Raw genomic sequence first — 12936 nt, 5'->3', positions numbered from 1 at the left:
TGTATTCAGGTCCAAAAATTCTTTCTCGCAAATGAAAAGTCCAATAATATAATTCAGAAATGCTACATCGTGACATGTCAGTGTCACGTCACGGAACAAAGCAAAATGATGTTGAGAGAGAAGAAGAAATGAAATCTGAATGCTGTTGGTTGTACGTTTCTCCCATCCATCTCTGTTTGTACGGTTGGAATACGATCAACATGATATGTATTTCGTTCTTAAATATCTGATGCTTATGACAAGGGAGGGTGTAGTAGCCGTTTTTGTTCAACGATAACGGTAGGCAGTAATGCGTTTCCAAATCACAAGATAATACTACATGAAGTTACTGTTGATTTATGGGCATCAGACATTTGGAATCATTCGCAAAAAGGAAAAGACGTTTGGAATCTTGCAAAACCCCTTGCAGACCTTTGGAATCTCGCGAAAGGCCTTTGGCAAAGAGAGGAAAGCTAATCACTTCCTTTCAAAAAAAAAAACTAATCACGTCGAGCCAAGGGCAAAAAACTAATCATCCTCGCCGTTTGCACTTCGTCAGTTCTCGCAATCCCCTTTTTTTTTGAAAGGGAACCTCCTATCAAACCTCACTCGTCTCTCTCTGGTCTCCCCATCTTCTTCTTCGAATCCGGTGGAGGCGTGAAGCCCGTCTACCTCCGGCCGAGATCCGGAAGCAGCAAGGCACCTGGCGGCCCTCCGCATCCCTGCGCTCGTCCCGACGCGTTCTCCTCCTGCGCCCTAGCTGGATCTGGACGAGCGAACGGGCTCCTGCTGTCCAAATCGAACCGCCGGCGCCCGTCGGGGGGAGAAGCAGGCGGCGCATCCTGCGGGCTCGAGCTCTGTGCCCATTTTCCATCTCGCCGGCTGCCGGGCGACCGCCCACACCCCTGCAGGCATGTACCCTTTACTTTTCCTCCTCGATTCTAGCACCGTGTTTCTTTTTTGCCGATTACAGATAGACCACCAGATTCCTTATCTTCATTTGCTCTGCTCCCAGCCGTGAAGGGTATGAAACTATGAAGTGGTTTGTACCTTTTAAACTAGTTCATGAATGTTTGCATCACATCTTGTGGGTGCAGATACTGCCTTTTGTTTTAAGCTAGCTATGTGAACACTTAGCTGCAGATAGCTTCAGTTATTGATACTAGTGCGATTCTCTTAAACAAAATTGAGAACTTTACTTGGCATGTATGAATGCATGATAGTAAGGTCAATTTTTTCTTTGTACTTTTCATGTTTTTCTGCAGAGATTATCTACTATTTTCTATGTTGGACTTTACTAAATTTCTGCTACCTTAAATTACAGGAGCATCATTATTTCCAGAATACTATCTGCTTTATAGTGGGCAACAATGTCAGCCTCCACTGCTGCAATTCCAACCGCAAGCACAAATGGGAACCATGCATTAAGTTTGGACTCACATTCTAGCCAAGATGTTAGGCGGCGAACCGTTGTTGTTGCAAAGAAGAAAGCCTCACCTGAGCTTCTCGCTGCAGGTGGAGTCAATGGGATATCAGAAGATAAGATTACAAGCAAGAAGGATCTTAGCCATACTATCCGTGGAGAATCAGTTCTTGACAAGCCAAAGTATTCATCAGAGGCAAGGAAAGATGCAGTTGCTTCAGCTGCTGCTGAACGTCGAAAGAAAAGCTCTAGTAAACAAGAAAAGGCCAAGTGGGTAACTGCCTTAAGTGTGCTGGTGAAAGTATGCCTTCTTATTTCAGCTATCATTTGGATGGGGCAGTTGGTCTGGAGATGGCAAAATGGTGAATTATCATTTACAACACTGGATATGGAGAGCAGGCTATCCAAGGTGGAAGGCTTCAAGAAGACAACTAAGATGCTTCAGGTACAGCTGGACATTTTGGATAAGAAGCTAGGAAATGAGATTGACAAAGCAAAAAAGGATATCACTAAGCAATTTGAGGCCAAGGGTAATGAGTTAGAGAAAAAGGTGAAGACATTGGAAGACAAAACTGGCAAGTTGGATAAGTCAATATCTGAGCTTAGGGACATGGGATTTCTTTCTAAGAAAGAATTCGAGGAGATTTTGAGTCAGTTGAAGGGAAAAAAGGGATTGGGTGGTACAGACAATGACATAACCTTGGACGATATACGGCTATTTGCCAAAGATATTGTTGAGATCGAGATAGCAAGGCATTCCGCTGATGGCCTTGGTATGGTGGATTATGCCCTGGGATCTGGCGGTGCCAAAGTAGTAAGTCATTCAAAGCCTTTCATGAATGGCAAGAACTATATGCCTGGTCGCAGCAGTGTGCATGCAACAGCCCAAAAGATGCTTGAGCCAAGCTTTGGGCAGCCAGGAGAGTGTTTTGCGCTGAAGGGAAGTAGTGGGTTTGTGGACGTGAAGCTAAGAACAGGAATAATTCCTGAGGCAGTCACTATAGAGCATGTTGACAAGGTAAGGTTATTGTGCCAAACATTCATGTTATCTGAATTGAGTATATTTCACACTGTCATAGCTAGTTAATTTATGTAAATTGCGTGCTAAGGTTCCTATGGCAACATAGTTGGTATCTACTCAGCCACAAGGCATCTGCGCTATATTATCAGTCAAGCTAATTTAATTTCTTATGTTAATTAGTCACTTTTGAAACAGTTATCAGAATTGTGTGCAGTCTCGGTGTAGTTGCACCACTTGACCACTCTTTTTTACCTGGCGGATATACCATTAAATGGTCGCTGATCAGCAATCCTTCCTTGGCTTCCACTGCAATGATCTCACTCTGTCTGCTCTCTCTCCTAATCCAATCCACAACGCTAGACTAGAAGCATAGATACAGTTTCCAGCATGAACATATTTTGTTTCAGATTGGATGTTCTACTATTTCTTTTCTTTGGTGGGGTTTATCTGAGTATGTGAGATGGAACTGACATATGAAATTTTGAATTTGTTATTAGATTGTAAGAGCATACTGATTGTCAACATCAAGTGTGCTGCTTATGCTATCTCACATGACTAGGCTTGGCTAACTTCAATAACTCTCTGTTCCCTTGTACCCAATTGTGCTATTATGATCACAGGACATGTAAAATAGAGTCATGAATGGCAACTTAATTACTGGTTCATGAATAATACAGTTTATGATCTTCCAGATTAAAAAAATAGAGACTACTAATTTGACCTACATGAAAATACACAATCTTGTCTGAAACGCATGCGTTAATTGACTGGAGATAGTACAATGTTATTGATTGTTCAATCACTATTTTATTATTTTTTGTGAGGGAAATCTTATTTATTATTACTAAACCTGGATTTGGTAATTAGAGTTGCCACCGTCCTGATGTACTATCACATACATATCCATACCACCACATGTGATCCAATTTTAAGCTGCCAAGTCTAACTCAACTTGGTACTGCATTTCTTTGGTAGTTTGGTTGAGTGAGGTATCATAAAATAAATTATTGAATAGTATATATCATTACTTGGGTCAGGTGGATGCCATTTTCTTAATTCAGTCACTCTCTCCACTCTCCGGATCCGTCTTACTAACTCATAAATATCATGACTTGTGTGTGCAGAGTGTGGCCTACGATAGATCTAGTGCTCCAAAGGATTTCCAGATCCGTGGTTGGTACCAAGGAACACATGATGATTCAGACAAGGATTCAAATGTGATGGCTACCTTAGGAGAGTTCTCTTATAGCCTCGACGGCAGCAACGCCCAGACCTTCCAACTGGAGAGAACCGCCAACCCACAAGCTGTCAACATGGTTCGGTTTGACTTCTCCTCGAACCATGGGAATTTGGAACTTACATGCATCTATCGCTTCAGGGTGCATGGTACAGAGCCTGGCTCCCTCAGCAATGCAGCTTGATGCCCTGATCTGTGAGCTGCACACCAGAGCTTTAGAAGATTATTGGATCTCATTTGCCAATCTGAGCTCGGTTTAGCACTTCGTCTGCACTCCGGGTCCTATCAGACAGTTCTAGGACAGGTGCAGGAGTGAATGCCAGAGCAGAAGCTCAAGGGAAAATTGAGCTTGTTACAATTGACTGTCCCCACGTCTATCTTGCTAAGGTTGATTTCAGTAGTCTGCACATTATTCACGAATAGGTCCTGACGTTTTGTACCTAGCTAGACTTCTTATTCTTGTACGACTTGATTGCTGCACTTTCCTACTTTGGTTTCCAATTTGCTTGTTTGCAACACCGGTTGCAGCATGCCACGATTGCATTGTTACAGTTTGCAAGACTGATGTAGGTAGGGTTAAGGGGATCGTTAGATACATCTGCATGGTCGTCAGTTTTTGCTTGAACTAGTGACTACTGTTCGTTGGATTTTTCTAGATATGGAGAGCATGTGCATTCATGAAATGAGAGCAGGTCTCGAGTAGAGCAGAGCAGTCTCTGGTGTTCACGCTGGTTTGAATTGATGACAATTGTGTGGCAAATCGGAACATGAGTCAAACATGTACCACAGGCAACACTTTGAATTCAAAAAATCGCAACAGTCAAGGACAACCCAACTCGGAGAAACCTATCCAAAAATTTCTATAAGCACAAGCTTAAAGGTCTTATGTAACTTATACAACTTGCATAAGAAAAAGAAACAGGCAAAATTTGTAAATATCATAGTAGGCATAGTAGGTAACCCATTAGCGAATCCATCATGAGAAATGTATACCGTCTTTGTTGAAGAGAGAGAGCAAGTATAAGAAATCAACTTGGCTCAGCTTAGAACCTCTCTTTTCTGCAAAATCACCCTGCTGCAAAATACCCATAATCTTTTCTTTGAAGCTTGCAGCACCTTCTCCCGCCATGTCTGCGTCATCCATTTCCATCTCATCATCTTCCTTCTCATCACCAGTCTCCATGCTCAGATCTTCAACCATATTAGCTAGCAATGCAACATCATCTGCAGACATCTTCTCCTCACCCATTTCTGCATCTTGAGTAAGCTGGAGAGACTGCATAGTCTTGTAGTTCTTCTCTAGCAACTCAAGGACGCGTTTCTGCTTGAAGATGGAGCCCAAGGTCTTGTTCTTGCGATTGAAACAGATCCTGACAAGTCCATCCCACTCCTTGAAGCTGACAGGAGGGAGGGGCTTCCTGGGCTCGATACGCACAACTGATGAATCAACCTTGGGCGGAGGCCTGAAGTTGTTCCTCCCAACCTTCAGGAGATGCGACACCCGAGACAAGAGCTGCACATTCACAGAGAGACGACAGTAGAGACTATCTCCAGGCTGTGCCACAAGTCTCATGGCGAATTCCCGTTGAAACATGATCACAGCACACCTAAAGATTGGACGGTGTGACAGAAGCTTGAACGTAAGGGGTGATGAGATCTGGTACGGGATGTTTGCCACGCATATGTCAAAGTATGGGAGATCACATTTGAGGACATCTCCTTGGATAACCTGCATAATGAATCAACATGACAACATCTTGTATCAGGACTTCGGAATTCTATGTTCATACGGAAACTACACGATAATGCCAAACAAGATAAGAAACTCAGGTAGGGAATTGGGTTTAAGTCCAACAACTTATTGTTGTTCAATTTGCGCTCACAATCCAGTTGGCCTTAACACAAATTCAGGCTGAAGGAAACTGCAGTACAACTCAATACAAATCCTCTCCATTTGCAGTCAAGGAGACATGAAATTGCCAAAATCGAAACAGGTAAAATTAACCTTCAGTTTATTCAATATCCAGGAATTAGCAGCTGGGGGAAAAAAAGAATGGTACCTTGAGGCGCGAGGAGAGCGGGTGCCCCTGGAACCGACGGTTGAGCTCGAGCACCATGCGCGGGTCGAGCTCGACGGCGACGACGGCCTTGACCCCCGCCTCAAGCAGGCGCTTGGTGAGGTTCCCTGTGCCCGGCCCAATCTCGACGACGGTGTCGGTGGGCTTGAGCCCGGCCTTGGCGACGATGGAGTCCACCAGCGCGGGGTTCCGCAGTATGTGCTGCCCCTTGGACTTCTCGAACGGGATCCCGCCCTGCAGTCGGGCGCCCCCCGCCGCGCCGTGGCGCTTCTTCTGGATCTTGCCCCCCGCCATGGTGGTCGTTTCGGGTTCCGCCCGGCGCGCCGCCGCTGAAGGAATAGGGTTGGTTGCGAGGAGCGACGGGTTGAAGCGCGCGCCGCCGCTGGGAGAGAGGGAGAGGGAGAGAGAGAGACAGAGACAGAGAGCTAGGGCTTTGGGGTTCCTAAACTCAAGCCGTTCATCGACTGTTCGAGCTGGGGCTCCACTGGACTACCAACACAAATATGGACTTGCACGGCCCAGTTTTGTTCAATGGTTTTTCACATTGACTCGTGGGGCTACTTTGCAAGGGGCTGGATGTAATATCAATCTATATTTAATAAAATCCAACCCTTTTTCTCAAAAAAAAACAAACATTGACTCGCACTCTTCTGTTTCTCTCAAGCAGCATTGGAGTTGCAAGTACCATCTGATTAAAAAAAATGGGGGAATTTTCACCCTCATTTGGGATCATAGGTATCAGTGTATCACCAGTACTCCAGTAGTCAATCTTATACCATATGGTTGCATTGTATCACAAGGGCCAAATCCACTCTGTGTTGCCTTGAGAAAATGGATCATGTAGCTGCTGCCAGACATGCATCACGCAACTGTTGCTGAAAGGCTCAATCAGGGGGATTCTGTTGGCACAGAGTTTTGCCTCACATCAAGCCTTTGTAGTAAGGTCTAACTCCGAAAAAATGCTACATTGCTGATGTGTTGATGCCGCGACTAGTCAATCACAGGAGCACAGAACAAAGCTAAACAGTACACACTTCTGGTGCCAAAGGAAGAAATAGGGAAATCAAATAAGATTTTATTTTCATGTAGGTTTTTTTTCTCTACAAAGCGCGGTAGAGCTGCACATACACAGCACACCATTTCCTAGTCCAACTATGATCTCCCCCCACCACAGCCCCCATGCCTTTACATGTTCGCCATGGTCGCAGCAGACTCACAGGAGTCAGGAGGGAGTAGGCGCAATACATACAGAGAGGCGTCAGCGCCTAGTCATGTGCCGAAGCCGAACAGTGCCACGCCGGCGCGCGCGCAGCTCACCGCGCCGCCTCGCGCGCGCGACGCGACAGCAGCAAGTGCCAGAACGACGGCGTCCAGAACGGCGGCGCCCGCTTCCGGCGGCGCTCCGGCGCGGTGGGCGCCCCGGCGGTCTCCAGGCCCAGCATGCCCCCACATCACCTGGACGTCGTGGTACCCGCAGGTCTGCACGTCCCTGTGGAGGTCCACGATCCCAGCGCTCTCTGCGTTGCCGCCGGCAACGTGCAAAGAAAAGGAAAAGTGTTAGTGTGGACTGAGACACTGCTGGATGACATAGCGCTTGCAAACACTTTCATAGCGTGTCACCGTTCATATACTAGTGACCATTCATTTCATCAGAAACAGAAGATGTATCCTTAGATTCACTGTGTGACAAGGTCAAGGGGGAGTTTTGTGTTGTGTGCCATCTCTGGAGAAAGGAATGGGTCCTAGTAGGGGCGGCAGAACAGAGGCAATGCCAAATGGCTTCTTTATGCTAGTAAAGAGTGTCGTCAAAGCTAAAAAGATTGTTTTCTTGAACAGTACATAGCGAGGGAGACCCCCGCTATGAATCTGAAAAGATTGTTAAGTGGAGAACCATAGAGATCTACAAGTTTAATTGGCTCCGAGGCAGAAGCTGCGCACGTATGGCCAAACAAAGCCGTTGAAAGCAATGGGGCGTCGGAATTGCTAGCAGTCTCCAGAGATGCGTGTGCTAGTGTAGTAATGTCCGCTGTTTGTCGCTTCCTGTGAATGACTATTTTTTTTTGTTGGCACAGTTTGATGTTCATCAGATTCTTGTGACGATCAAAATGCTGATGAACTTAGCTAGATCGTACTACGAAGTAACGTCGTATCTCTGCAGTTTCTGCAAAACACCTGCATCGAAAATGGAACGGCAAACTTTTCGAACAAATAAATCGTCACGGAGTTCAAGTGTAGAAACTATGGCGCGCCCAGTTGGTGCGGTGCTCTTGCTTCCGGATCGATCGGGGAATGCGCGTCCAGGAAAGCGCAGATTAACAAATAATAAAGTAAGGTTTCGGTGGGTGAACAAGTAAAGTTAGCTGCGCTTACCGGCGCGGCCGTTGTCGCGGCGGCCCGCGACGACGGCGAGCCACGCGCGGCGCGCCGGCGCGATCACCCGCGCGCGCCACCACGCCGCGGCGCGGCCCCGGCCGGCGACCCTCGGCGCCGCCGGCCGCCGGGCACGGCCTCCCAGCCTCGCCGTGGCTCCGCTCCCAGACCAGGCGCGCGCCGTGCCGCACGCCCGCGCCTCCTAAGGACTCGCCGCCCTGCGCTCCACGCCGGCCGCCGGCGTCCGGCTTTGCTGCGACGCTCTTAGCGCTGGAAGAACCACCCCCCGTAGGCCGTAGCGCGCGGGGCGTTTAAACCCGCACGGCCCCCGCTATAATCTATGCCGCCGCGTCAAGGGCCCCGTCGCGTTCCGTTCGGTACGGCTCGTTCGCTCGCGATCCCCGCCAGGCCGGCGCGCGTACGGTCGATCGGCCGCGCATGTGCGGGGCGGATCGCGACTGCCCGCGATTCGCTGTGCTGTTTACGTGCGCGCATATCCCGCGGCCCGTGGGGATCGATTGATTTGGGGGCCCAGGGGTGGCGGTTGGGGCCGGTCGTGGGCGATGGCGACGGAGGCCCGGACGTTGGTTGCAAGGTGCGCCGGGCCTTGGTTGCGACGGCGGCCCGGCCCGCTTGACCGGCAGCCCGGAGCAATATCATCACGCGATCTCTCTGTTCCGCATCACTGATCTCGAGTCGAGTCGTGACGGCGGCGAGGAGCACCTTGGCATCATTCCGCGGCGAGCTTTGCGCCTTTGCCCCCACCCAAACGCGATCGGGCACAGCACCGGCCGGAGCTCCGCTCCGCTCCGCTGCAGCAGGTTAGGTTCGGCCAGCTTTCCCAAAGAAGAATAAAGCCAGCACGGGCGATGCAGATGCAGGGCGTTCTTGCGTTCTCTCCACCGGCAAGCCAATCTGCCACACGACACAGTGCGTGTGTGATCGGATAAGGCAGGTTGGGAGCTTGGGCTTTGTTTACACCGACCTCCAGTGACTTTTTGGGAAAAAAACAAGTACTTTAGTACTCGTAACCTAACAATGTTGACGACAGCAGGAGGAGCAGTTGTTTCACGGATAATGAAGTAAGACTAAAAAAACAGTAATTCAGGGAGCTCCATGGATAGATCACAGCTAGAAGCATGCATGTACACATATCAAGGTAGTACTTTAGGATATTTTGCATGGTCACGCGGAACGTTTTTTTTCCCAGAAAATATGAGGGCTTTTTAATAGTTTTGCCATCCAATGGATTTTTTGGATTGGCGTTGAAACCCAACTATTTTTCATGTTAATTTCTTCCGATATGCATGTGTACCTTTGAGAGGATATATATGCTTTTCCTTAAACAAGCCCAAGATGGGAACGAGTCTGAGATACCAAAGGGAACTTAAACCGTTAGCCCGTTCATTCTCCACAGCCTTTTTCTTTGGGAAAAGTTGCCAAGTGGACGCGCATTTTTTGCGGTGCAGCTGCGTGCATGGCCCTAGCTAGCTAGCTGGCTTCACCTTTCGCTCCGTCGTCTATAACCTCGCTCCTTCATATCCTTTAGTTTGCAGGTCGTCATCGTCAAGCAGAAACCGCGTGAGAGCCTGTGGCTGTGACTTTATTTGAGGATGAACTCGCATCAGGTAATGTTGCAGTAACAGCGGTCCACTGACCCCTTTTAATTTGCTTCCATAGAGCACATAGCAAATCGACTATATCGCCATTGCTCCCATCCAGTTCATTAGCTCTCACACTATAGCCCTGCAAAAGGACTGGTGCTGCATCACTGCAAGAGACCAGAGTTGCATGAACCATATGTCATTTTGTAGACTTGCTATCATTGTATTTAAGATTCCCTTCCTAAACTGGTAATTTACATACAAATTAGTGAAAAAGAGCAATGATTTACAATCAATTTGAATATCAACAGTCCCTCGACACTTCAGAGGCATTACAGATATTTTCCAGCAAACCTACATTTTCACAGTTGTTCCAGCCAAACAACTTCCAGCTTTCTCGTAGCTCACTGGTCGCAATAGCTTTTTTCACAGCTACAGCCTAACCAAATAGACCCTAAACATGCATGCATATGCATGCTAGTCTATTTTCTATATAAATTTTCAAATCACCATATTTCAAACCGGCTCTAAAAATAAATCTTAGGGGGAGTATATATATATGCACTTTGTTGGCTCTGATGCAGACGATCGTGATGAGCTCATCTAATCTTTCTTGGAAACTGCTCGGAAGTTGCCGTTGAGGCTGATGTGTTGATGCATCACTTGTAACAAGTGGATCTGATTTTGCCACGAATTTGCAATCGTGATAGGCATTCCGATCCAGCAGTAGGGTAAATTAATTCCCTGCCACTGATAAATATCACCATCTGTCACAGATTTTATAACAATCCATCAAGCATTAGTTTTTAGAAATGTTACTTTAAGTCCAGAAAAAACTTTAAAAACAGAACAAAACTATTATGAAATTGACAACTAGCCTACTCCACGTCTCCACCAGCCAGACATGAGACATGACCACAAAAAAATCTCTAAACGTTGGATCTGCTTGACTCTTGAGTTGTACTCAAATGATTGTATATGTAATCTTATTCCAAATGATTCCTTTCGACTTGTTCTTAAACATATTGATCAATGACTAAATCAAATCCTTAACAAAAAGGTTAGATTTAACAATAAAATGATGGTTAAATTGGAAACATATGAAAATAATGCTAAACTTAGAATTAAGACGAATTATACACTAAATATTTGGTCGTTTCATCTTCAATTTTTTTATTGCTTATTATCCTTTCAAATTTTGGAACTTACCATTTTTTTTGGATGTGCGGAATGGCAACACTTCAACTAGTGTTTAGTGTGTACAATGTGTGGTACAATCGTACGTAGAATAGTTCCTTTTGAACGTAACCATAGTGAATTAAATATATGCTCCAAGAGAAGATTATTGAAGGACTCATACCACATATAAGGTGGTTAACGATAATCATTCATAATACAGCTTATTTATCATTAATTAGCATAAATGAAAATGTCAATTTACTACAAACTCTTAAAATGGTTGTGTAGATGATCTCTAGTAATTCCTCAATAAACATCCCAATAAGGTGTTATTGGAATATTCCAATACCATTTTCATTGATTATTGGAAGAGATGCTTTCATAGTATCGGGAGAGTAGGAACTCTCCTTTATTTCTAGGGAGTTTGGGTAAAATATTGAGACAAACTAATAATTAGGTCATGTTCAGTTCCCAAAAATTTTCCTACAGTACCCATCACATCAAATCTTTGGACACATGCATGAAGCATTAATTATAATTAAAAAATAAATAATTACACAATTTAATTGTAAATGACAAAATGAATCTTTTAAGCCTAATTAGTCCATAATTAGATATTAATTGACAAATAACAACGAAAGTGTTATAGTACCAAAACCCAAAAAAAATTTGCGAACTAAACAAGCCCTTATTGGGGAACGAAGATGTATTGGGTAAATGTTGGAGTACAATTTTTTTCCAACAATAATAATTTATTAGAAAAATGGGGTACTACTGAAAATGCTCTTAATTAACATAGACCTCGACCAAGCAAGCAAATTATTGGGAGCTCGTGATCCCGGCGGCTCCCCCACCACCACTGCATGAGCCTTGTTACCAGTTCCCGGCACCAACTCGACGCCCACGTCCTCAACCACGGTGCCCTCCTCGGCTCCTCCTCTTCTCATATCTTCTCCAGGCCATGTGATGGACGACCTCATGCTCTGTACTTGTAACACGATAAATCCACAAAAACTAATTAACAAGTATCTACTAGTTTATGAGAATTGCCAACGATAAACCTAAAAAAACTGGACCGGTTGCAGCAGTCGCCAAATTAAACAACACGGGACACACTAGCTTGGAGTGCGAGGCTCTCTACGTACTCTTCAACCTGCAAAGCTACAGTACAAGCAGACTGCACCAGGCACGCACCACCAGAGGTGGATGCTCTCATCTCCTACGTCAACGATCGCAAGTCAAGCGCCTTTATTCTGTTGTCCTGATGGCAGCTGCAGTGCAGAGCAGCCATGGACGCGGAAGCTTCTGCGAACTTTCGGGGGTGCATATATTTATGTGCGCGACGCAGCAAGTTGAGCCCTTGCGTGCGTATCGGTTTAATTTACAAACCTTTTTACACGCAGTATACTACAAAACCCTACGTGCTTCAATTCAGTAGTGTAAATATACTGTCAGCTAGTACTACATATAATGTCTGTTAATGACCGGTAGATGATGGGTCTTGAGATGGACAAATAAAAGTCGTCGATCAACAGATGCGATGTCTCAGTGTTGTCAAGTTTGATCCTCCGACCATCCAAGGCATTGCCAGTTTTCTCGGTGTTCTCACTTTCGCCAAAGCTTAGTTTGGACGACGCTGTGATTCCTCTTCTCCTAAGCTGTATAAACTGTGCGGTGTGCAGAATTGTCGGTACCCTGCAACAGGGATACCCACTCTTACTGCAGCAAAGCAGGACCCGCGTAGTTATCCGTAGCTGCGCGGGAGAGACGGAGTAGCCAGGCCCCACAGGCCAGGCTTTTCCCTCACCAGGCCAACGGCCCCGGACCGTTCCCCACCTGAGGATGGGTCCGGTGGCGCCACGTGTCCCCATGGAAGGGAAGCTCCAAGCTGACCGCCGAAGCCTCGGACCCCCAGAGGGGTCCGGGACCTCCTACGCCCGTCCGGACTCCCCTCACCGTGTAGGGGTCCGAAGCCGCCACGTGTCCCGGAGGCGTGGGATCGTGCGCGAGCCTTCCGGAGGAAGACTCGCCCACCTACCGCATTT

General features: G+C 46.5%; 2 protein-coding genes across 2 annotated transcripts; one reads left to right on the top strand and one right to left on the bottom strand.

The window, feature by feature from the left end:
- The first annotated feature begins 372 nt into the window (after window positions 1-372).
- On the top strand, window positions 373-4315 carry LOC120654814 (SUN domain-containing protein 2-like). Its single transcript, XM_039932474.1, has 3 exons — window positions 373-890; window positions 1304-2420; window positions 3548-4315. The coding sequence occupies exons 2-3, from the start codon at window positions 1350-1352 to the stop codon at window positions 3842-3844; spliced, it is 1368 nt and encodes a 455-aa protein (XP_039788408.1). The 5' UTR covers window positions 373-890; window positions 1304-1349; the 3' UTR covers window positions 3845-4315.
- Window positions 4316-4441: 126 nt separating this feature from the next.
- On the bottom strand, window positions 4442-6226 carry LOC120654815 (ribosomal RNA small subunit methyltransferase-like). The gene is made up of 2 exons (XM_039932476.1): window positions 5721-6226; window positions 4442-5389 (listed from the first exon to the last, which is right to left on the bottom strand). The coding sequence occupies exons 1-2, from the start codon at window positions 6030-6032 to the stop codon at window positions 4637-4639; spliced, it is 1065 nt and encodes a 354-aa protein (XP_039788410.1). The 5' UTR covers window positions 6033-6226; the 3' UTR covers window positions 4442-4636.
- Between the last annotated feature and the right edge of the window lie 6710 nt (window positions 6227-12936).

The sequence above is a fragment of the Panicum virgatum genome, chromosome 1N, assembly GCF_016808335.1.
Source record: "Panicum virgatum strain AP13 chromosome 1N, P.virgatum_v5, whole genome shotgun sequence".
In the NCBI taxonomy this organism is placed as follows: domain Eukaryota; kingdom Viridiplantae; phylum Streptophyta; class Magnoliopsida; order Poales; family Poaceae; genus Panicum; species Panicum virgatum.
Note: the sequence above shows the minus strand (reverse complement) of the source record. Positions and strands in the feature narration are given on the sequence as shown.

Excerpts from the sequence above, each read along its gene's own strand:
- LOC120654815 (XM_039932476.1), bottom strand. The coding sequence starts at position 6,032 with ATGGCGGGGGGCAAGATCCAGAAGAAGCGCCACGGCGCGGCGGGGGGC. Across the intron at positions 5,390-5,720 it reads CGCTCTCCTCGCGCCTCAAG|GTTATCCAAGGAGATGTCCT; the intron begins GTACCATTCTTT and ends TTCATTATGCAG.
- LOC120654814 (XM_039932474.1), top strand. The coding sequence starts at position 1,350 with ATGTCAGCCTCCACTGCTGCAATTCCAACCGCAAGCACAAATGGGAAC. Across the intron at positions 2,421-3,547 it reads CTATAGAGCATGTTGACAAG|AGTGTGGCCTACGATAGATC; the intron begins GTAAGGTTATTG and ends TTGTGTGTGCAG.